The 22,457-nt window shown below is 35.8% G+C and overlaps 2 protein-coding genes across 3 annotated transcripts; both read right to left on the bottom strand.

Moving 5' to 3' along the window:
* Positions 1-1,515: 1,515 nt before the first annotated feature.
* Positions 1,516-12,332, bottom strand: LOC6033149 (sodium-coupled monocarboxylate transporter 1). Of its 2 annotated transcripts, XM_038256647.1 has the most exons (6): positions 12,163-12,332; positions 10,268-10,338; positions 7,279-7,803; positions 7,132-7,222; positions 6,665-7,074; positions 1,516-2,591 (listed from the first exon to the last, which is right to left on the bottom strand). In XM_038256647.1, the coding sequence occupies exons 3-6, from the start codon at positions 7,779-7,781 to the stop codon at positions 1,544-1,546; spliced, it is 2,052 nt and encodes a 683-aa protein (XP_038112575.1). In that variant the 5' UTR covers positions 7,782-7,803; positions 10,268-10,338; positions 12,163-12,332; the 3' UTR covers positions 1,516-1,543. The 2 variants fall into 2 exon arrangements, with proteins under 2 accessions (XP_038112575.1, XP_001843638.2); XM_001843586.2 differs by lacking the exon at positions 10,268-10,338.
* Positions 12,333-15,296: 2,964 nt separating this feature from the next.
* Positions 15,297-22,406, bottom strand: LOC6033150 (sodium-coupled monocarboxylate transporter 1). The gene is made up of 4 exons (XM_038251429.1): positions 22,183-22,406; positions 16,899-16,989; positions 16,423-16,832; positions 15,297-16,363 (listed from the first exon to the last, which is right to left on the bottom strand). The coding sequence occupies exons 1-4, from the start codon at positions 22,404-22,406 to the stop codon at positions 15,301-15,303; spliced, it is 1,788 nt and encodes a 595-aa protein (XP_038107357.1). The 3' UTR covers positions 15,297-15,300.
* Between the last annotated feature and the right edge of the window lie 51 nt (positions 22,407-22,457).

The following is a 22,457-nucleotide window of genomic DNA, read 5'->3' as shown; positions in this document are numbered from 1 at the left end:
AAAATTGTAGTGGAGTTAAATCCTGAATTTTAACCGATCACATTTAAAAATATATATATATAAAAGTTTTACTGTTCAAGTTTAAAAAATATTTGAACAATTTGATTACCGTCAACTGGGGCGAATTGGGACACGTAAACGTAAAGCACAAGACACGTGGGACGTAAAGCACAAGGCATTGAAAATCATTTTTTTAAAATGCGATATAAATACTACCAGAATGTTTAGTTTAATTTATTTTCAAATAACTGTTAATTTTTAGAAATGTCACAAATGATCTCTTTCTAAAATTAACTCTTAACTAAAATTTTAGGAAAACTTTTAATTATTAAGGTTCGTTATTGTTTGAAATAAAATCTAAAGTCGACAAAAAAATTACAAGCCTTCTCTATTTTATATATTTAAAAAAAATTGCGATACTAAAAATCGAAAAAAATTCAAGATTTCGAGAGATTTTTAAATCAACCCAAACGTGATAAAGATGATTATAAACGCAAGGGAATGCATTTTTAATTGATTCCAGCTGATTCCACTTAATCTTCCAATGAAAACAGCACTTTCCCCCTCAAAAAAAAAATATTGAAAAATATAGTTTTGCATGGTTTTATTCGCCATATTGTCTAAACTTGGATTGGTTTTATTCCAGTTGATCGCTACTGTATATGTTCAATGTGACGAACTGGCAAGCAACGAAAGGACTATTCAGCTTTGAGTATGACTTGAAAATTTTATCTGAGCGTCTAAAGGGGATGCTAATGATTTGAGAACACTTTTGTTGCAGTCGATGAAGAGAATAAATAACAAGTTTAATTTGTAATTTATTTTTTTCAAAACTTTTTTTTAAGTTGCATTACATTTATCTAAAATGATTTCAAAGTAGAAGTAAAAAAATGCCATCCAATTCAGAAGGTACAAATAACTTCGCCAATCTTATAGAAAGGTAGCCCACCATCTACTCCCCCGATAATTCCAATTTCACAAAACAAACTGTAGAAATGCAAATATGAATCACTGCCTCCGCTTTCGATAGCATTCTCCGTCGTATTGGACTCCAAACAGAATAACATTACAAGGCAGTTCAAGCCATGGCAAGGACTGTCCCTTCTAGAACGGTAATCAACGTGAAGAAAGGTATTTGCTTTTGGGCTATGTCGGGTAAAATTTTCTTCTTTACACTTGTTTTCAAGGCATGCTTGTATTCGATTCACCCTTCTGATTCTATTATGGGTTTGCACACCGAAGAGGGTTCGGTGTGAACCTCCAAGTACTTGGCACTTGGCAACCCTATGTTTAATGAAAGCAGGAATTACCGCTAGTACGGTGCGAGAGGGGTGATAATGTGGAAACAACTACCTGTTGGGAGAGGACGAGAGAATAGGGTATAATCGGATGAGGCAAAAATCAAAAGACAGGAACAGATTTCCCCCTATTTTTTGTTGGTTTGAGAAGATGTAAGATAAAATAGGGTGGTGTTAAACTTTTCCGGACTGTTTCTTTCGAATTAGCAGAATGAAATCACAACTAGAAAACTTTATTACGCGAATTACTTCCCATCGGTTGCCTTTTGCAGTTCTTTCAGCGCAAGATCCAACTCTTCGTACTGAATGTTGTGCATCCGAAGAGCCTGCTCCTTCTCGTACTGCTTCTTATCTCGCAAAAAAGGTGCCAGAAGTCGTTGGTCGGAAACGTCCCCGCCGCCGGTCATTATACTGACGACGTAGGCCACCACAAAGTAGATGATCACTCCGGCCAGCGCGTAGTACATGAAGCTTAGCTTGAAGATGTGCGGAACGTTGTCCCGAATCGTGTCCGACACGGGAGTCACCAGCGTTACATTCTGCAGCAGATCCACGTCACATCCGTCCGTCCGGAACGGCATCGGTGGGTGTTTCGGGTTCAGCTGTGCTCCGATCAACACTGTTCCGATGGCGACCAGTGACGTGATCGAACCCGCGATCACTCCTTTGGTGTTGATAACGGTTGAAAGCATCCCCGACGTGAACATGCCCAGCAACGTTCCGGAAGTGACCCCAGACAACGAAATGGCCATGTGCATCACCTGTCCCATTCGCTCGGCCACAAATACCAGCCCGATGACGATCACCCCAAGTAGTACCACCAAAAACTTCATAACATTACTGGCAGTCTTTTCCGAAGAGTGCGGATACCGATGCCGAATAAAGTCCTCGTAGATCGTCCCAGCCAGTGTGTTCAAGCTGGAAGACATCGTCGACAGTGCCGCCGAGAATATCCCCGACACAAACAACCCCGGCAGTCCCGGAATCCTTCCGCCCACGTCCATCACATAGTACGGCAGGATTTGGTCCAACTTGGCGATCTTCTTGATAGTGTAAGGATCACACGATTCGTACTTGGCGTACATTAGCAGCCCCGTAAAGCAGGAACAGCTCTTGATGAAGATCAGCCCACCGGTGAAAATAATCAGTGAGTTTTTGGCCACTTTGAGGTCGGGAACGGCGAGGAAGCGTTGAACGCAGCCCTGGCTGACTCCCAGGTTGGCCACCCACATGGTACTCAGGCCCAGCGAAACGGTCCAGAAGGAGGTGCGCACAAAGGGGTCGGGGTCCATGCTGAAAAAAATAAACGAGTAAGGTTGATACTGTCTATTGGGGGTGAATAAAAGCATCTGTTCAGTCAAGATTTTGATAAATTTTATACTTATTTAAGCAAATCATTTTTTTTGGAATAGTTTTACAATTAGAGCATTTGAAATTAACCGTATTTATTACATCAAAATATTTTTTTTTCTAATTTGCTGCAAACCGTTCTTTTAAATGATCAACATATGCATTTATGTTAATAATATTTTTTTCATATTAAAGCGGATTCCAGCTAAATTAAAAAAAAAATCTGATTTTTATGCAATAAATACGTTTATTAAGGGGTTACATACATGTAGAAAATCACAAAATTTCATATTACAGAAAATTTATTGAATCCACTAAAAAAATGATTTTCAATCACTCCAGAGAGTTTCATGAAGATATTGCATGATTAAACTGAGTTAGAGACGATTTTAAGCTCAATATTTTGCCGTGCGCAAAGCGGACTGTCAAACTTTGAGAGCGTTTTTCTCTAAACACCGAGTTGATTTACGGGTGCCACGATATCTCGAGATGGTATGGACCAAATTGGCTGAAATTCGGGGTGAAGACTCTGGAGACATATCCCGTGTGCATGACGAAGCCCGATTTTGAAATTTTGTTTTTTTAAAAAATACAAAAATCAAAAACTAACGGTTTTTATATGAAAAACATAGGAATATTTTTATCTTTTTTTCAAAAAAAACTTTTTGAAAATCGTACTTCGTCATGCACATAGGATTGGTTTAACGAGTCTTCACCAAAATTTTGAGCCGATTTGGTCAAAGCAGTGTGGAGATATCGTGGCACCCGTTTTTTGAAACTGCTAACTTCGAATAGCTATATCTCGGTAATGATACAACCAAAAGTCTTCTAATTTGTTTTGATAATAGATAAAAATGTATATTTTAATGTCCTGAAAACAGATTTTAAATCAAATTAAGTATATGCTCACACCAACCTCTGACTTTTTTTGTTGATTTTCGTGTATGTTCTTACAGACTTGAAATAATAATAAATCAATTAATAAAGGGAGACCACCTTTCCGAAAAAAAGGTGAAAAAATTTCAACAATGAAACGATTTATTCAAATTAATCTTCAACATGCCAAAGGAGCGTCAGCCGTTCTGGGAGTTTTTGCATTATTTATAAAAGAGAAGTTAATATATTTGCAAACATTCCAACATTCAGGCAAAAATAAATACAAAGCTTATTTTTAGGAAATTAAACTTTTGGCAAATCGAATTAGGTAAACTTCATAAAAATGATTATGACGTAAACATAAAATATTGGTGGGACAATTTCGATTGTGGAATGGATAATAGTACAAAAGGACCAATATTGATGGTTCTGGAATCAAATTTATAGCAAAATCAACTTTGCAATCTAAAATGATTAACAGAACTTTTGATAAAGTGCACCGTTCTCGAGTTAAAGTAATTTTAAGGATATATGCGCAAAATCAAACTTTTTTTCTGTAAAATCGCTGTATCTCACCAATAGTTAATTTTAGTTTGAGGTTTACTTTGATTATTTTGTAAAATTGTCCGGGGAACACGATGGTGAAAAAATAAAACAAATACAAATATAAGGAATTGGTCGAAACTGACTTTTAATACTAAAAACGTTAAAATATAATATTAGTGGGCATTTAAGGGCTAAAATTTCATTTTTATCGAATCCCTTGGACAATTTTCTATAAAATGCAACCTGTAGGAAGTCTTTTGCTCAAATAGTTGCAAAGATATGATTAAAAGAAAAAAAAGTTTTTTAGAAAATCATCAACAAAGACTTTGAAAATTCGACAAAATTGTTAAATATAGTAAATTATAGGAAACACAATTTTCCAGTCTTTTATTTTATTTTCAATTTTGTGAACATTATTATTTTTAAGACCAAATCTTAGGCATTCAAGTTTATTTTAAGTCTCATATGTTTAGTTCTTTCATATTATGGATTTCAATAAAAAAAATGTAAAAATGTGCAAAAAGCAATGCATGCAAAATCATTGTTTATGCAAAAAAAAACATCTGCAAAAGAAATTTTAACGCCTAAACTTCCAAGCTCGAGAATAAGGGGAAATGTATATGAATAATGATCCAGAAAATTTTATTAATAAATCATACTGGAAAGTAATAATCCATCCAATTTTAAAAATATTTTTGATTACATTTCAGATAATTTTATTTCAGGTAATTAAACTACACACAAGCTGAAAATTCAAATTTAATATGTGAAAAAAAAAACATAAACAGTTTTTTTTTAAGTTCAATAAAAAACCTGCCCAATATTTTGAAATGTTATTTAAATATGCTTTACTTTTTATTTTACGATACAATATAATATCATCATCTATCTGCAAAAACGAATGTTCAAATAATAAAATATTGCATAGAACTTTAACTTTTTTCGAGGTCTTTGGATTGGTGAATAGACTGAATACAAATATTTTATTATTGATACCGCAATTTTTAAGAAAAGCGTTGATCCCTGAAATCTACAAATTTTATCGAATTTGTTTTCTAATTAATTTTGATTATTTAAATTCAATGATCATTGGTTCAAAACACAGTATTTTTTGGAACAAGGCTAACTATTTCTTGTGAAATAATACCTTATAAGGGAGTGGTTAAAACTAGTCCTTAAAAAATCCAATGTCGTTAGAAAATGGCCTTCAATACCAAAGAATTATTACAAATTACGTAATAGGTGTTCCAAATTTGTGGGATGACTATATAAGGGTAATTCTCCGCCAACTCACACAGCAGTTGCCCCGACCCCTCTTCGATTTGCGTGAAACTTTGTCCTGAGGGGTAACTTTTGTCCCTGATCACGAATCCGAGGTTCGTTTTTTGATATCTCGTGACGGAGGGGCGGTACGACCCCTTCCATTTTTGAACATGCGAAAAAAGAGGTGTTTTTCAATAATTTGCAGCCTGAAACGGTGATGAGATAGAAATTTGGTGTCAAAGGGACTTTTATGTAAAATTAGACGCCCGATTTGATGGCGTACTCAGAATTCCAAAAAACGTATTTTTCATCGAAAAAAACACTAAAAAAGTTTTAAAAATTCTCCCATTTTCCGTTACTCGACTGTAAAAATTTTTGGAACATGTCATTTTATGGGAAATTTAATGTACTTTTCGAATCTACATTGACCCAGAAGGGTCATTTTTTCATTTAGAACAAAATTTTTCATTTTAAAATTTCGTGTTTTTTCTAACTTTGCAGGGTTAATTTTTAGAGTATAACAATGTTCCACAAAGTTGTAGAGCAGACAATTACAAAAATTTTGATATATAGACATAAGGGGTTTGCTTATAAACATCACGAGTTATCGCGATTTTACGAAAAAAGTTTTGAAAAAGTTACTTTTTGCGTTTCTCTTTGTTTCGTCGTCCGTGTCTGTCGCGGGTGACCATGAACGGCCATGATCGATGACGACCAACTTTTTCAAAACTTTTTTCGTAAAATCGCGATAACTCGTGATGTTTATAAGCAAACCCCTTATGTCTATATATCAAAATTTTGTAATTGTCTACTCTACAACTTTGTAGAACATTGTTACACTCTAAAAAATAACCCTGCAAAGTTAGAAAAACACGAAATTTTAAAATGAAAATTTAGTTCAAAATGAAAAATGACCCTTCTGGGTCAATGTAGATTCGAAAAGTACATTAAATTTCCCATAAAATGACATGTTCCAAAAATTTTACAGTCGAGTAACGGAAAATGGGAGAATTTTTAAAACTTTTTAGTGTTTTTCGATGAAAATACGTTTTTCGGAATTCTGAGTACGCCATCAAATCGGGCGTCTAATTTTACATAAAAGTCCCTTTGACACCAAATTTCTATCTCATCACCGTTTCAGGCTGCAAATTATTGAAAAACACCTCTTTCTCTGTCACGAGATATCAAAACGGACCTCGGATTCGTGATCAGGGACAAAAGTTACCCCTTAGGACAAAGTTTCACGCAAATCGAAGAGGGGTCGGGGCAACTTTTCCCGATTTCGTGTGAGTTGGTAGAGAATTACCCATAAACTATTTCTAATCACTTACTTGAAAAACACCAACCGCCCGCCTCGCTCGGCCGCCTCCCACACCTCGAAGAACCCCCCAACGCTGGCGATACCGAGGAAGATGATGGCCAGCGTTGCGCCCACCATCAGCACAAACTGCAGCGTGTCGGTCCACACGACGGCCCGCAACCCTCCCACGGTGGTGTAAAAGATGCAGATCACACAGATGACCGGCGTGATCAGGTGCAGGTTGATCCCGGTGACCTGGCTGAAGGCAAGCGCCGGCACGTACACCACAATCGGGATGTAGATCATGCAGGCCAGGGCGTACACGAAGCTGGCCGCTGTGCGAACGGTTCGATCGAATCGTTTCTCGAGGTACGTGAAGACCGACGTCACTTGGAGGTCGTAGAACACGGGCAGGTAGATGCGCTCCATCAGGATGGTGACCTAGGGTTAGGACGTGTTAGAAGGAGGATCTTTGGTGCTGTACTGATCAAGACTTACCACAAAGGCCGATACGACGCTCATCCAGTACTGGGTGCCATGGGCGTACAACTCCGAGGGGACTCCCAGCAAGGTGATCCCAGATATGTGCCTAAAACGACAACGAAGATCGTCAACCAATCTTAACTAACAAAAAATGGGACTCACGTGGCGATCAGCGACGCCGACACGGGGAACTTGCTCATCGTTTTCCCGCCCAGCAGGTACTCCTTGGTGTTGTTCTGCTTGATCTTGGACACGAACCCGAAGTAGACGCCGATAAGGGCGGACAGTAGCAGCAGGGCGGCGAAAATGACGTAGTCGACGGTGGAGAAGAGCAGGTTTGCTGGATCTCCGTCCGCGAGAGTAGGTTCTACAAAGGGGGTTGTGCTGGCAGGATTGCTGAAGAAGCTGCTGCTGCTGCTGGAGGACCACGTGGTCGTGGAGGTTGTTGGATGTTCTGTAGTAGAAGAACTAGTACTGATGCTGCTACTTCTTAATATTGCCGGGGTTTCGCTGGAGGTTAGGAACTTTGTAGCTTCGGTTAGAAGGCTGGTGATGAGGGTCGTCGAGGGCAGGCTGGTTGTACTGGTTATGAACTCAGTTGATGCCGTGACAGCTGGGGGTGGAGTTTCGTCGAACTCCTCCAGGATAAAGGCGTCTTCTTCCATGGCGAAGTTGCTTCAGTTCTATCTGAAAAATCATGAAAATATTATTTGCCTTCAGAACCCGGAAGCGTATTCCAAAAATAAAACAAAACAGCTTCCCACTTAGGTGATAAACAAAACTAAGGAAGAGGGATCTGTAGACACAACACACGAGAATTGAAGACCGGCTATTTAACTTGCATTTGCTCCGTCTCTCTACTCTTACTATACGGATGATAATGCGTCGCTTTAACAAGATCACGTTGCCGGTCCACAAATTATCCATTAAGAAAAGTGATTTTGATTCTGTTCCTGGACGCATTCTCACTATCACGCGATTGCACAAGCCAATTGAAGTGAAGTGAGAGATACTATACGAACAATTGAAGATCCCCAGTGAGTCACTTTCGAGAGGGGGAGGGTCCAAAGGGAGAACACGTTGCTCCGCAACGTGAACCTGGATCATCTAGCTCACGGGAAGAAAAGGGGTCACGATTTATTTTTGAAGGGAAGACAGTGAACACAAGTGGACGACCAAGATCATAGATCACCGGCTAGGGCAAACAGAGACGCGACAGGCGGAATTAAGTCGTATCTTGGCGAAACGTGCTCCAGGATTTATGGCAGGTTAAGCGCCGTAGACTTTATATGGGGGAGCATTGAAAAGTGCTTTGTCAGATGTTTGGCCTAGCTACCGAGTTGTGGGACACGGTCGGGAGACTTTCTGGGATAAACACATGGCATGTGCGTCAGAGGGTTTGTCCCGAATTTTACTGTGGAAAAATTATATTTTTCTGTTTATTTGCTGATATACAAACTTTGCAAATCATATGGATTTTTCCTGAAGTAATGTTCCCAATATATTACCAGGATATGTTTAACTTAATTTGTTGTACAAAAATCGAACAATCTCGTGAAAAGCTTAAAATTTGCAAATCGTCTGTTGTATGCTATCTTGTGACAACGACCGTTTTGGTCGAAAATGAGTTAATGATGACGTTTTGCTATACCTAACAAACACTTCAAGATGCTTTAATCCGATTTTGGAAATTCGCTTCCGTTTCCGGGATATCTCAATACACACTTGTGACAGACCATTTTGTCATCAAAATGATCGTGCACCCTTGTGACACGTCATACATGTTGTCGGAAAATTAGGAAAATTTATCTTATTTTTCACAAATTTGTGTTGATACTTATTTTTTAAAAGCAATTTCATCTTTTGTTTTTGAAAATATACTGATTAAGTTGATTAAACCATTGTTTTAGGCATATTTTAGTTTGTATGGGAATTCTGTGCACACTTGTGACACGTAGTACAAATTTACTTTAAAAACACACTTGTGAAACGTGCTTTTCAGATTTTTGTTTACATAATTTCCTGTATCTTTTAACTGGTGTACAAGTTGAAACTTGGAGCGTTTGTTAAGCGATAGTATACGAACATATTGCTTCAAAAAGTTTGGCTCCATTGTTCATATTCTTGAAAATATTTATCATCAAACTTTAAAAATCGATTTTCTCGAATAGTACTAAATGGTCGTTGTCACAAGATAGCACACAACAGACGACTTTACACCGCTATCCTGGATTTAACAAATCTCTTTAGAGCAGTTTAGAAGTCATACTTTAGCTCCAGAGTAAAAAATAAGACAACGAAGATTCGTTTTTTTTCGTAATTCGATTATCCGAAGTAATTTTTTTCCGAGGCCTTCTTCGGATAATCGAAACAGGACTGTATCTGTTTAAACTTTTGCTAGCTTTGCAGGATTTAACATGATTTACTTGAAACGAATTTAATTCAAAAATAAAAGGGAATATACAGAAATGGTTTAAGGTAGTTTTGAACTCAAATATATACAATTTATAAAACTTCTAAAATCATGTTGCATTCTAAAAAATAAAATAACAAATAAACTTTGAAAAATTTCTTAAGACAGATAAGATAATACAGTCGACTCTCTGGCTGTCGATCTTCTCGATATCAATAATTCTATCGATGAATTCTTCAGTCCCTTCAATCTGCATACTTCAATTATCTTCATTCCTGGATATTTTCCCTTGCTAGACGGTCTCTGGATTCTGTTTGCTTTAAAAATCTCTTCCGGTTGTCAATAATTTCAGTTTCTCATGGACATAGACATTTTTGTTGGCGAAACGAAGCTTTGAAGGGTGTTTGATATTATTTTGTTTTTGTTTGATGGACGTTGCCATGATTCTCTCCCATAGCTGGGTATCAAGAAAAAAATATTTTCAATCGAGTCTTCATTTTGCCTCGTTCTGTAAACTGATGATTCTCTTCCTCGACGGTCCCTTGGATATTGACAACCAGAGATTCGACTGTAGCAAAATTAAGGTAAAATTTGAACGTATATCCACAGACAGACAGTCTGTGGTATATCGTCATTGTTTTGGAACTGTCATTTTTATTTTTTAAATTTTCTTTAAAAAATAAGCTCGCCAAAAGAGTTAATTTGTAAAGATAAAATTAGATATATGTTTATTTTTACCGTGTTCAGGAGGTCATTTTGAGAAACTTTTGTTTTACGAAAACTTCACTTCTTTGAACATTGATAAAATGCTGAAAAAGATTGAAAAATAATATTTGTTTAGCTTAAATATTGCTTTGGTGGTTGAAACTCAGTCAAAAAAGTTATAGAGCAATTCCAGGCCAAAACAGGAATTTTGAGGCACTTTTTTCTCGACCCTCTCCGATTTCAATTAAACTTTGTTGACATGTTATCCTAGGCATATATAAGCCATTTTTATGTATATGAAGCCAGTTACACTCGATAATGACATTTGAGACGGGCGTAAGCGCGTAAGTGTTTTAAATATTTTTGTATTTCGTAATTTAAATATTGCTGTATTCCGAAGCCGTTGCATCGTATCAAAAAGTGGTCAAAGACAAACTTGTAGGAAATTTAACGGGCTTTCCGAAAAAAATGCACTGAAAGAAAAAAGCACTCCTCTTTTATGAGATTTTTTGATTTTTAAGTTTAAAAGTCAAATTTGAAGTTGAGCCCACGATTTTTTTTTCGTTCAATTTTTTTGTGAAAAAAACCTAAGATGTTACAAAAAGACTCACGAAAAATGCAGGATGGAGCAACTCACCTAAAAAAATATAAAAATCATTTAATGAAACAGTTTTTTTGATAAGTGCTCTAAACGTCAAAATTTTCAAAAGCCGAATACGGGAATCGATTTTTCAGACATTTTTACATAAAAAAAACTCCATATTGGCTACTGTCCTAAGTCCAATCCTTGTGAAGTTACAGTGGTTTTAAAAATAGAAATGTTGAAAAAATAGGGTTTTTGATGGTTTTTGGCAATTTCTATATGACAGACTTGATTTTTTTAAAATTACTATCCAGGTTAATAAACTACACTGAAAAAATATAATGTTTTCAGTTATGAGCAATGTAATTAGCTTATATCTGTAAGCCCGTACATCCAATTGAAATGTGGTCAAAGACAAACTTATGGGAAATTGGACGAGCTTTCCGGTAAAAATATTTTCGAGACTGAAAAATCAAGTCAAGTATAGAAATTGCCAAAAACCATCAAAAAACCTATTTTTTCAACATTTTTATTTTAAAAACCGCTGTACAAGTCACAAGGATTGGACTTAGGACAGTAGTCAATATGGAGACTTTTATGTAAAATTGTCTGGAGAATCGATTCCCGTATTCGGCTTTTGAAAATTTTGACGTTTAGAGCAATTTTCAAAAACACTGTTTCAGTAAAAGATTTTTATATTTTTTTAGGTGAGTTGCTCCATCCTGCTTTTGTCGTTAGTCTTTTTGTAACTTCTTAGGCTTTTTTCACAAAAAATTTGAACGAAAAAAATCGTGGGCTCAACTTCAAATTTGACTTTTAAACTTAAAAATCAAAAAATCTCATAAAAGAGGAGTTTTTTTTCTTTCAGTGCATTTTTTTCGGAAAGCCCGTTAAATTTCCTACAAGTTTGTCTTTGACCACTTTTTGATACGATGCAACTTCGGAATACAGCAATATTTAAATTACGAAATACAAAAATATTTAAAACACTTACGCCCTTCTCAAATGTCATTATCGAGTGTAACTGGCTCCATATACACAAAAATGGCTTATGTATGCCTAAAATAACATGTTTACAAAGTTTCATTGAAATCGGAGAGGGTCGGGTACAACCGATTCTCTATTTGACATGGAATTGCTCTATACTCGATTTATTGAACCAACAAACGTAATAATGTTTGGGAAACCTTCATTTCGTGAGCAATTTGCATGGCCTATTTGTTAAATTTAGCTTCACTACCAAATCAAAATTTTCCGACAAGTTTATTTTCATCAACCCAGACCCACATTTGATTGCCCTTAACACGTTAACTATGTTAACTATCACGCTCAATAATTTACCTACCTGTAATAAATCAGCGCGATGTGCCTAATCCTAAACCTTGCCCGCAATGATTTACCAGGTTTGCTCTATCTTTTTTATCACTGCAAGTCAATCCCTGTTTGAAAACGTGCTCCAACCGTCCACGTCGTACTCGGTCGCGATCCGAAAGCTGACTGAACGCTGCGCCAGGATGAACTGTGGACTAATAGTTTTGGGCTGGGGATGTGGATCTCGTCTTCTCAGCGAGAACTGTGATTACGCGTTTTTTTCCACCGCGACGCGATGGAGGCGGTTGGTGGTGGTGTTGTGGACTCTTCTCTTATCATTTCTTGTCTGTTCTCCTGGCCTCTCTGGAGGTAGTTTGGCGCCCCAAGAGTAGGTTTAATCTGGTGGGAGGCTGTTCTGAGAGAGGATTTAATCCGTTGAAGAAACAAGCACAATAAGGGTAAGAATCGCTAGTTTATATTTCTACAATTCGTCACCGTCGTGCTAACTTGTCATACGTGCATTTTGGGCCAAATTGAGTTAAGAACGCCATTTTGTGCAGCTATCAATGCCTCACCTTTTGACCTTCACAGATCCCCACAATTCGATTTGAATTCTGAGATATCCAATAAAACCCGAAAAAAAACTCCGTGCATTTTTGCCACTTTACATATGAAAGAAGTTTCAATCTCGTCGTGCTATCTTGTCACTTCCTGAAAATTGATGTAAGTGCGACAACTGGACAAAGGGCTTTCAGGTCAGAACGCGTTTGACACACGTACAAGTTAGGCTACCGGCAACCAACTTCATCCAAACTTTGAGACAATGCACAGAATGGTCAGCCAAACAAAACGTGTTTGTTATTGTTTACATTGCGTGCTCTAGTCTTTGTTTATTCAAGGTCGAAATGGCGGGTGCGACAAGATAGAAAGAAGAAATTATTTATATATTTTTTTGAAAAAAAAATACCTAAATTATTTTTGTCATGCAACTTTGCCCTTCAAGATTCATAATTGGATTGGAGAAATCTTAAATTTATGAAATTCTCTTAGAAATCGTCCAGTTTCTTGAATTTTTTGATTTGGCTCAAGCTTTGTGGGAGCCTTTATCATGTTATTTTTTTTATTTTGAATTTTTGTCAAATTCCATTGACAGTACAGTCCAAACTCGATTTTCTGAAGCATCAAATATCCGAAGTTTCGATTATCCTAAGTTCGATTATCCGAAGGTTTGTATGGGACTTTGGATAATCGAGTCAAGAACAAAAAAACAAATTTCGCATTTTTTTATTTTCTTACTTTTTACAACCAATTCGAGTTCTGCGATATCATTTTTGTCAAATTTAAATGGATGAAAAAATTAAAAATGTATTTTTTCAATATTTCATCACCGCCATTTTGAATGTTTGGCCTAGCGAGTTGTGGGACACGGTCGGGAGACTTTCTGGGATAAACACATGACATGTGCGTCAGAGGGTTCGTCCTGGATTTTATTGTGGAAACATAATAATTTCCTGTATATCTGCTGTTATCACAACTTTGCAGATCATATGGAATTTTTTTTGAAGTAAGGTTCTCAATTTATTTTTAGGATTACATTTTTAAACATTTTTTATGGCTTTGCAAATATTTTTCAAAGCTTATGTCTTCTCCCCACTTTAAAATTTGTTCGAAAAATCAGTGGATAAAACATATTTTTTTCTGGCAATAATTGAAAACATTTAAAAAGGAGTTGATAATAATTTTCGAGCATAATTAAACAAAACTACTAGAGTTTATTTTTCTCGAGACTATGTTTTTTCGAAAATAAATGATTGGAAAACAACTGTATTGGTATTAATGCATTTAAAAAAATATGTTTTGCCTTCCTCACCTCACTGAGGCAAGGCTATAAAATCACTCAAAATTTGAACTTTTTAAATAAGATATACCTTTACCAAGATATACCTTTACGTATACATATCGACTCAGAATAAAATTCTGAGCAAATGTCTGTGCGTGTGGATGGACGTAGAATTTTTTTTCTCACTCACTTTTCTCGGAACTGGCTCGACCGATTTTGTCCGGATCTTTGTTTTTGGATTTGCCTTCAGGTTCTTTAAGTCTTTTTTAAATTTCATCCGGTTTGGTACAGTACTTTAAAAGTTATCTTCGAAAAACTGTTTTGGTTGATACTAAAAAGGGTCATTATTTACATAATTTGAAAGCTCCGGCGGATAGCTGTCGGAACTTTACGCTCAGTGTACGCACACAAACACTGCAGTGCTTTCAAATGATTCATTAAATTTATCATAGATGGCAGCACTCAGATGTATAGTGTCTTTACTAAGTAAGCGTTAGCCAAAGCTTTCGTAGTGTGTGGTTGCAAGGCTTTTAGGAGGAAGGCAGCAACCACCTTCTGGTGGATTAAGTAACGTTTTTCATTTAAATGTTGAAACCATGGCTTCGAATTTATTTTTAATTTTTTTTGTCCTCTCATCTCCCAAAGCCGAGGCAAGGGACATACACTTTAGAAAAAAGATGCATTGACAGTACAGTCCAAACTCGATTTTCTGAAGCATCGAATATCCGAAGTTTCGATTATCCTAAGTTCGATTATCCGAAGGTTTGTATGGGACTTCGGATAATCGAATCAAGAACAAAAAAAAAAACAAATTTCGCATTTTTTATTTTCTTACTTTTAACAACCAATTCGAGTTCTGCGATATCATTTTTGTCAAATTTAAATGGATGACTGCATATAAAATTAAAAATGTATTTTGGTTTTTGGCCGCTATATTGGATTTAAAAATTCTAAATCACTTTCGAGTAGTTTAGGGGTCATAGTAAAGCTCAACAATTAAAAATAAGACAACGAAAAAAAAATGGCGATTCGATTATGCGAAGTTTCGATTATCCGAAGTGAAATTTTGCCAAGGCCTTTGGATAATCGAGTCTGGACTGCACTGGAAAAAATCGTCAATACTCAGATACTTTGAAAAAAAATATTGATTTTTTGCATTAAAATGTTTGTAAGTGGCTTGTAATTTCAATTTTTATATTTTTTTATTTGTTGCTTCTTAATTTACGCCATTTTCTTTAAAGGTGCTTTCTAAAACTCTGTAAACGAATGAAACAAGATGAGGATTTTCAGTTTTATTTTTGAATTGAATTGAATTCAACATTTCTCCATCATTTACTCCGGTGACGTAATTTTGTGCTTGATCAACTCCGGCAAACATTCGTCTACCTCCTTTACTTTCATTTGAAAACTATTCCTCTCTCCTCCGCGTGCTCCCCTTCTGGCCCACGGTGTCAGCAGTCGCTCATCCGGGACCTTTCCTCCTCCGGTCATGAGGCTCACCGGATATGCCACCACCAGGAAGAGTACCAGCCCAATCAGCGAGTAGTACATGAAGCTAACCCGGAATATCACAGGCAGTTCGGCTTCTGCTTGACTAACTGTGGAGTTGGTTGGTGCTGGTATCGTTGCATTCCCCATTGCGTTCAGAATGTCCTGGTCGCAGCCATCCGTCCGGAACGGTAGAAAGGGGTACTTGAGCCTCCCGAGGGCCGAAATCCACAGCGTGATCATGCAACTGATGGAGACAATCACTCCGGACACGACGCCCTTTGTGTTGGCCCGGGTTGAGACCATTCCTAGGGTGAACATGCCCATTACGGAGCCGGAAATTACGCCGGTACAGGAAACGGCCATCTGGACGATCGAACCAAGCTTTTCGACGATGAACACCAGACCGATGACGAGCAGACCCAGGATGACCACGATCAGCTTCATGGTCGCGCTTGAAGATCGCTCGGACGCGTTTGGACGGCATGGACGGATAAAGTCTTCGTAGATTGTACCGGCTAGGGTGTTCAGCGAAGACGACATGGTTGATAGTGCAGCGGCGAAAACTCCAGCGATGAACAGTCCGGGTAGACCGGGAATTCGCCCAGCGGTGTCCATTACGTAGAACGGGACAATCTGATCGAGCTTCTGAACCTGTTTGGTGGTGATCGGATCACAGTCTTCGTAACGAGCGTACATAAGCAAACCGATGAAGCAAGCAAATGAGTTGATGATCAGCAAACCGACGATGTAGATTTTAAGGGAATTTTTAGCTGCTTTTCGTGTTGGGACGGCCAGGAATCGCTGGATGCATGCTTGGTTGATGCCAAAGACGGCGATCCAGTTGGTGGTCATACCGAGGGTTACGCACCAGAAAGACGTCCTCAGCGTTGGATCGGGATTTAAACTGAAAGAAAGAAACATCTCCAATGAAGAAACCTCAAAATAAATTTAAAGAAACCTCACTCAAAAAACACCAGCCGCTCTCCACGTTCTGCAATGCGCCAAACCTCCCAGAATCCACCCACGTCCGACAGTCCAAGAACGATGATCGCAAAGATGGCCCCCAACATCAACAACAACTGAACGGTATCAGTCCAGATGACGGCTCGCAGCCCGCCAACCGTGGTGTAAAACATGCAAATCACACACAAAATCGGCGTGATCCAGTGCAGCGAAACACCGGACACCTGTGCGAAGGCCATGGCTGGCACGTAGATCACCACCGGAACCAGGAACAGTGCGGACAGGGCGTACACGAAGCTGGCGACCAAGCGGACAACACGGTCGAAGCGAAGCTCCAGATAGGAGAAACAGGACGTCAGCTGCATGTCGTGGAACACCGGGAGGTAGATGAAGTGCATCACGATGCCGGTCTGGAAAAAAAGAAATGAATATTCTTGTTAGTTTTCAAAAGTGATAATTTAGATTAATCGACTTGCCATTGTACCAGAAATCACAAACATCCAGATTTGTGTCCCGTACGCATAGATATCGGTGGGAACACCCAGCAACGAGATTCCAGATACCGACCTGGAAATTAAAAAAAAAAACAAGATAAAAATTGATAACTTATTTTGAATTATGCAGTCTCTTCAATGTATTTTTTTCATAATATTGGTGGTATAATGCAAACAAAAACAAAAGATGTTTGGTAGTTTTTGAGCATATATATATATGCAAAATATTTTCTATACAAAATCAAATAAGAATAGTTTACGCAACGAGTAGCAAAATAAAGAGAACAGGCAAATATTTGTTGTTAAAATGTTTTCGTTATTAACACAGCAAAACTTTGTGTAAAATTAATAGTTCAATTTAGACTGAAAGAGTGAGTGGCATTACAACGAAATAGCGGTAAATTTTAAGAAGTAAATTCAGCGATTCCACGTCAAACAGGAGGTATCTAAATCAAAAGTGCTCTGATTTGGCTCAAATTTGGCATAGGAGTTCCTTGGCCGAAAGAATAAGACCCGTATTTTTTTCTGTTTGGCGATGAGGGTGTTCCTATCCGAAATTAAGTGGTCCAAAAATAACGATTTTCGCGAAAACCACATTTAAAAAAAAATCATATCTCCGCTCCGCTGAACCAATTTTAGAACGCCACATTTCAAAAGAAAGGTTATTAGTTGGGCTTTTTAGAAAAAATATGTTGAGATCCGAAAAAACTAACTGAATATTTCAAAAAATCCTATGAAAATTTCATTTGCTGTTTTAAAGGTCTCGGGACCAGTTTTCTTACATGAAAGATGTACTAATTATTAGGTGTAATATAACCATGATTTGTATTGTACTGTGGATTTAAAGTTTTCAGAAATTGATTTTTTATATAAAAAATTTCCAATTATGGCAGCTGTCCGTACACAATTTATTTGTAAATCTGTATCTTGGGAAGGACTTGCATCTCCAGTAAAGTTAAAGATGGTTTGGAGATCAGGTAAAGAAAATGAGGTCAATTCTTTTAAAAAATACTAATTAGGCCGTTGCAAATACTTTTTAAAATTTATGTCCCTAGACTAAGTCGAGGAGGAGAGGCAAAAAAATAAAAAAGTTAAAAAAATTAAGTTACAGGCCACGGTTAAGACATTTGAATGAAAAAAGTGTTTTAAAATGCATTACACATCTGTCCAGTTGTTGTGCAATCATAAGTTTTTAAAATTTCTAAGTATTGACGAAAGTTTTATTTTTGCGAGAAAAAAAAAGTTTTTGCCGTTGCAAATATTTTTCAAAGTTTATGTCGCCCCCCCCCCCACCTCTCCTTCAAAATCGGTCCGAAAAATCAGGGGGCAAATTTTTTTTTTCAAAAAACTTAAAAATTTTAAAGAAAAAAGAAGTCTAGCCATTTGAAAACCATTAGAAATGCATATTTAGCATGTCTATGATCGATCAAAAATATTTTGAATTTTTGTGAAATTCCAGCACCGCAAAAACTTTTTTTTCGACGAAATAAAAATCTCTCCAATACTTGGATATTTTGAAAACGAATGATTGCAAAACAACTGGGTAGGTGTAAAATGCATTTTAAAAAACTTTTTTCATTCAAATCTGGAAACCATGGCTTGTTATTTGAATTTATATATATATATATATATATATATATATATATATATATATATATATATATATATATATATATATATATATATATATATATATATATATATATATATATATATATATATATATATATATATATATATATATATATATATATATATATATATATATATATATATATATATATATATATATATATATATATTTTTTTTTAATACTGAGATTTTTTAAAATAGGATCATTTCTAAAGTATTTTTGTCAAATTTTCTTTATTCTTTGTTATGAAATATAGTCAGTTAAAAATTTAATTTTAAAATTGGTTAAACACTATTAACGTCTACAGATGAACAGGTAACGAAAATTCAAAGACGTGAATTCAGGAGTTATGAGAGCACACCCTTAACATATAAAGAATATTTAGGGTTAGTGAATTTTCACGATTTCGCGGAATTTCACATTTTCCGCGAAATCCTCCTTTAAAAACTTTTTTTTCAAATAAATATATGTTAATATATGTTATATGTTATATTTTTTTTAAGTTTTCAACTGTCAAATCAAATATTTGCTATTAAATGAGCTAAACTTGAATTAGTTGATTTTTGCTTCAAATTTAGCTCGTTTAAAATAACCACTCAAATTCCATTTTCAAATTCCCGACTTTTTCCAGACTTCTTCAGAATGCTCAAAAAATAAGCATTTCTTATTTAAAGAATGATTTCAAACAAAAAACTTTCTATAAGAAAAGTCAATATTAACCACCGAAAAAAAAAATCTCAATTAATTTAAAAAAACCCAAATGTAGGTATTTTTTGTAAATAAAGAAACTAAACAACAAATGAAGAAAACTTCTAAAATGTAATTTCACTATCATGATTCAGAGTAGAAACACAAACAATTGGTCTTTGAAAAAATAATCAAAAGTTCAACAATACTTATAACTTCCATGGTATTTTTTAAATTGGCAAACGTATAGTTTTTGATATTTTTGTTTAACTTCATCATCGTTTTAAATCAAAGAATGATTAAAACATAATTGCTGTTATTATTCATTAAAAGGATTTAGAAAAAATTCAAGGAATTCATAAAAGAAAATGTTTTTGCCAAATTCCTTTTTTAATATTGTAATTTTTGATATTTATTTTTTTAATCAATGTTAATTTATCGGTATGGTATTCAGTATTCAACTGTTTTTTTTTAATGAAAATTCAGTTTGATAAGATTTTATGTTTTCCCACTTATTTTAAGCAAAATGTTTGAAGAGACAATTTTTTAAATAACTAAGCAATAACTCAAAATTTCTTGGTTTATTTTTTTTTTGCAATTTCAATATTTTCTTTATGTTTTCAAAACGTAAAAAAAATCAATTTTGGATTTTATTCGATATTTAAGTTTTCCGCAAACTGAAAATCAAGCTTTATCTATGGTAGCTAATTTACCCATACTCACAAAAAAAAGTTCAAGGGCAACATTTGGAAAAAATATATATTTCAAATCACTTAATTAATTTAGTTAAACAATTACAAATATTTACCCAAAAAAAAAAAAAACATTGCCAAACTCAAGTTTAAATATTCAATTATGTGACAATCTGAAATAGAATCATAATTGAAGAAGTTGGCCAGTCTCGTCGCTGCTCTCTGCGAGGCAAGGCCTGCTTCGATCGTGTCTGGCCTGAGTTTTTCGATTCGCGCGGAAGAAGGAAAGAAGAAAAAAGTGAATTTGCGAGAAACTGGCCAGTCTCGTCGTTGCTCGACACTTACAAAAAAAGCAAGGGAACCATTTGGAGCATTTGTATTTTAAATGACTGGTATTTTTTTACAGCTTCCTGGAATCATCATGATTATATAAATTATCTTTACAAAATTTTATTCTTTTACAGCTTCCTGGAATTATCTTGATAATATTTATTATACTTATTACATTTATTATATTTACTATATTTATTATTATTACAAAACTATATGCTTATTAGATAATACACTACAGACTCACACTTACACTTACAAACTTCCAATACATTTAATACATTACGAATTCAACCATTTTCATCGGCCCGATGAAATTCCCTAACCCCATTCCAAACCTCCCAAAAATATTCCGTTCACTTTTAAAAGTCGCATGGGTTCCCTGCACTTTTGCCACTAGTGAACAACAAAAACATCCCCTCCCAAATCCCCACGGGACTGTATGGGCGTAGCCTTGGAGCACAGTGAGGAAATTTACTTTCTTAGATATTTTTGGTTGTACCGGGCAGCAATTAAATTGTCTAAGAATATTGAATTGACCATTGTGGCACCCCCTACAGCGTGGTGCAGACCCGTTATGCTATGCTATGCTATGCTATCTGAAATAGAATCATAATTCTAAGCTGGCAATTAGGCTCTTTTTTATATTAGTTTTTCATTAACTTTACCTCTTGTTTTATGAACAAAAATTAATAGCGATCATTTGATTCATAAAAAAAGACTCCAATATTCATAAAGATTTTGAATGTCTTAAACAGCTTTTCCATACTCAAATATATTGAAATAGTGAAAAGAACCTTAAATTTAAAGTAAGTTACTAGAGCAGAAATAAGTGAATTCAATTTGAAAATTGTACAAAATATTACAAAATTATTCAAGAGTTAAAAAATAATTTTCAAACAAGTATGCTCAGAATTCCCGACTTTTCCCGACTTTTTGACAAAAATCATAAATTCCAGACTTTTTCCCGATTTTTTGCGGATTTTGGCGGATTCCCGACTTTTTCCCGACTTTCCCGATTTCCCGACTTGAGTGGCCACCCTGTAGTGAAATTTCCATGAACAGTTCGGCAAAGAGTTTTTTTTTCGCCTTATTTTTAATTTTATCGAAACTAATAATAGTGTTTTTAATGTACAAAGTAAATTCCGTGTAGTGACAATATGACTGCCATTCGATTTTAATGGCAGAGTTCCAAAAGAAAATGGCGAATTCAAACTCGTTCATTTAAGACTAAATGACTTGAGCCTTCAAATAGTATTTTAACCTTAAAAATCAGCTCATTTCTAGATTACTTTGAATTTTTCTTGGTCCCGTGAAATTCTCAAGAATTGTGATGATTTAATTTGATGGTCCCCGTGGCAACTGGAAATTTTTAGCTTTAAAACAAAAATCTTTCCGGTTTCTTAACATAAGATTTTATAGGTTACTTTAGCATTTTTCACGCCCCGTAAAATTTCCGTGAAATTTTGTGATTTCGTATAGTGGTCCCAGTCAAAATTGCACTTTTTCAGCGTGAAAAATCACTAAGCCTAGACATTCAATGGTAAATTCTAGTTTGGATTGGTCAGCTCAACATTTTGAGGCTCATTTTCAGGCTCTGTCAGAGTTTTGCCCCAGAGAGTGTTACAATCTTCAAAATTAAGTTAAAGTTCATTTCCGACCAAAAATGATAGCTAAAGTTTCAAGTTTTATTGTAATGTAATCATTTTAAATAACGATTGAATCACCTTTTCTTTGAAAAAAAACCATAAAGACGATGGGGTTGAATGTTTTCATAGGAAGCAAAATTTGATCTATTATTTTTTGATCGGGAATAAGTTTTCAGCCATAATCAAAATTGGTTCGGTACCCATGCTTCTTATTGTTGCTTTATTTTATTAATTTCTCTGGGTACTAATACCTTTCAAACACATTTAATACTTACGTAGCAATCAGCGACGCGGCCACCGGAAACTTGGGCATCGATTTTCCCCCGAGCAGGTACTCCTCCACATTGTTCTGCTTAATCTTGGACACAAACCCAAAGTAGAACCCAATCAAAACGGAAATGGCCAACAGCAGGACAAAAATGCCATAATCAAAGGCGGTAAATCGCAACACTAGCTTCGCTCCTTGCTCTAGCAGCGTGGTCACCGTGGTCGATTCCATTGCGCCGGCGACAACTGCAAACTAGAAACTAGTGAAACCGAATGACATGTG

Source organism: Culex quinquefasciatus, chromosome 2 (genome assembly GCF_015732765.1).
Source record: "Culex quinquefasciatus strain JHB chromosome 2, VPISU_Cqui_1.0_pri_paternal, whole genome shotgun sequence".
Classification (NCBI taxonomy): domain Eukaryota; kingdom Metazoa; phylum Arthropoda; class Insecta; order Diptera; family Culicidae; genus Culex; species Culex quinquefasciatus.
The sequence above is the reverse complement of the archived record's forward strand: the minus strand, read 5'-3'. Positions and strand labels throughout refer to the sequence as shown.

Bases quoted from the DNA above. Each gene is read 5' to 3' on its own strand.
- LOC6033150 (XM_038251429.1), bottom strand. From the start codon at position 22,406: ATGGAATCGACCACGGTGACCACGCTGCTAGAGCAAGGAGCGAAGCTA. The intron at 16,990-22,182 runs GTAAGTATTAAA...TTTAATTTCCAG, and splicing joins GCCGCGTCGCTGATTGCTAC to GTCGGTATCTGGAATCTCGT. The intron at 16,833-16,898 runs GCAAGTCGATTA...CTTTTTTTCCAG, and splicing joins TTGTGATTTCTGGTACAATG to ACCGGCATCGTGATGCACTT.
- LOC6033149 (XM_038256647.1), bottom strand. From the start codon at position 7,781: ATGGAAGAAGACGCCTTTATCCTGGAGGAGTTCGACGAAACTCCACCC. The intron at 7,223-7,278 runs GTGAGTCCCATT...TTGTCGTTTTAG, and splicing joins TCGGCGTCGCTGATCGCCAC to GCACATATCTGGGATCACCT. The intron at 7,075-7,131 runs GTAAGTCTTGAT...TCCTAACCCTAG, and splicing joins GCGTCGTATCGGCCTTTGTG to GTCACCATCCTGATGGAGCG.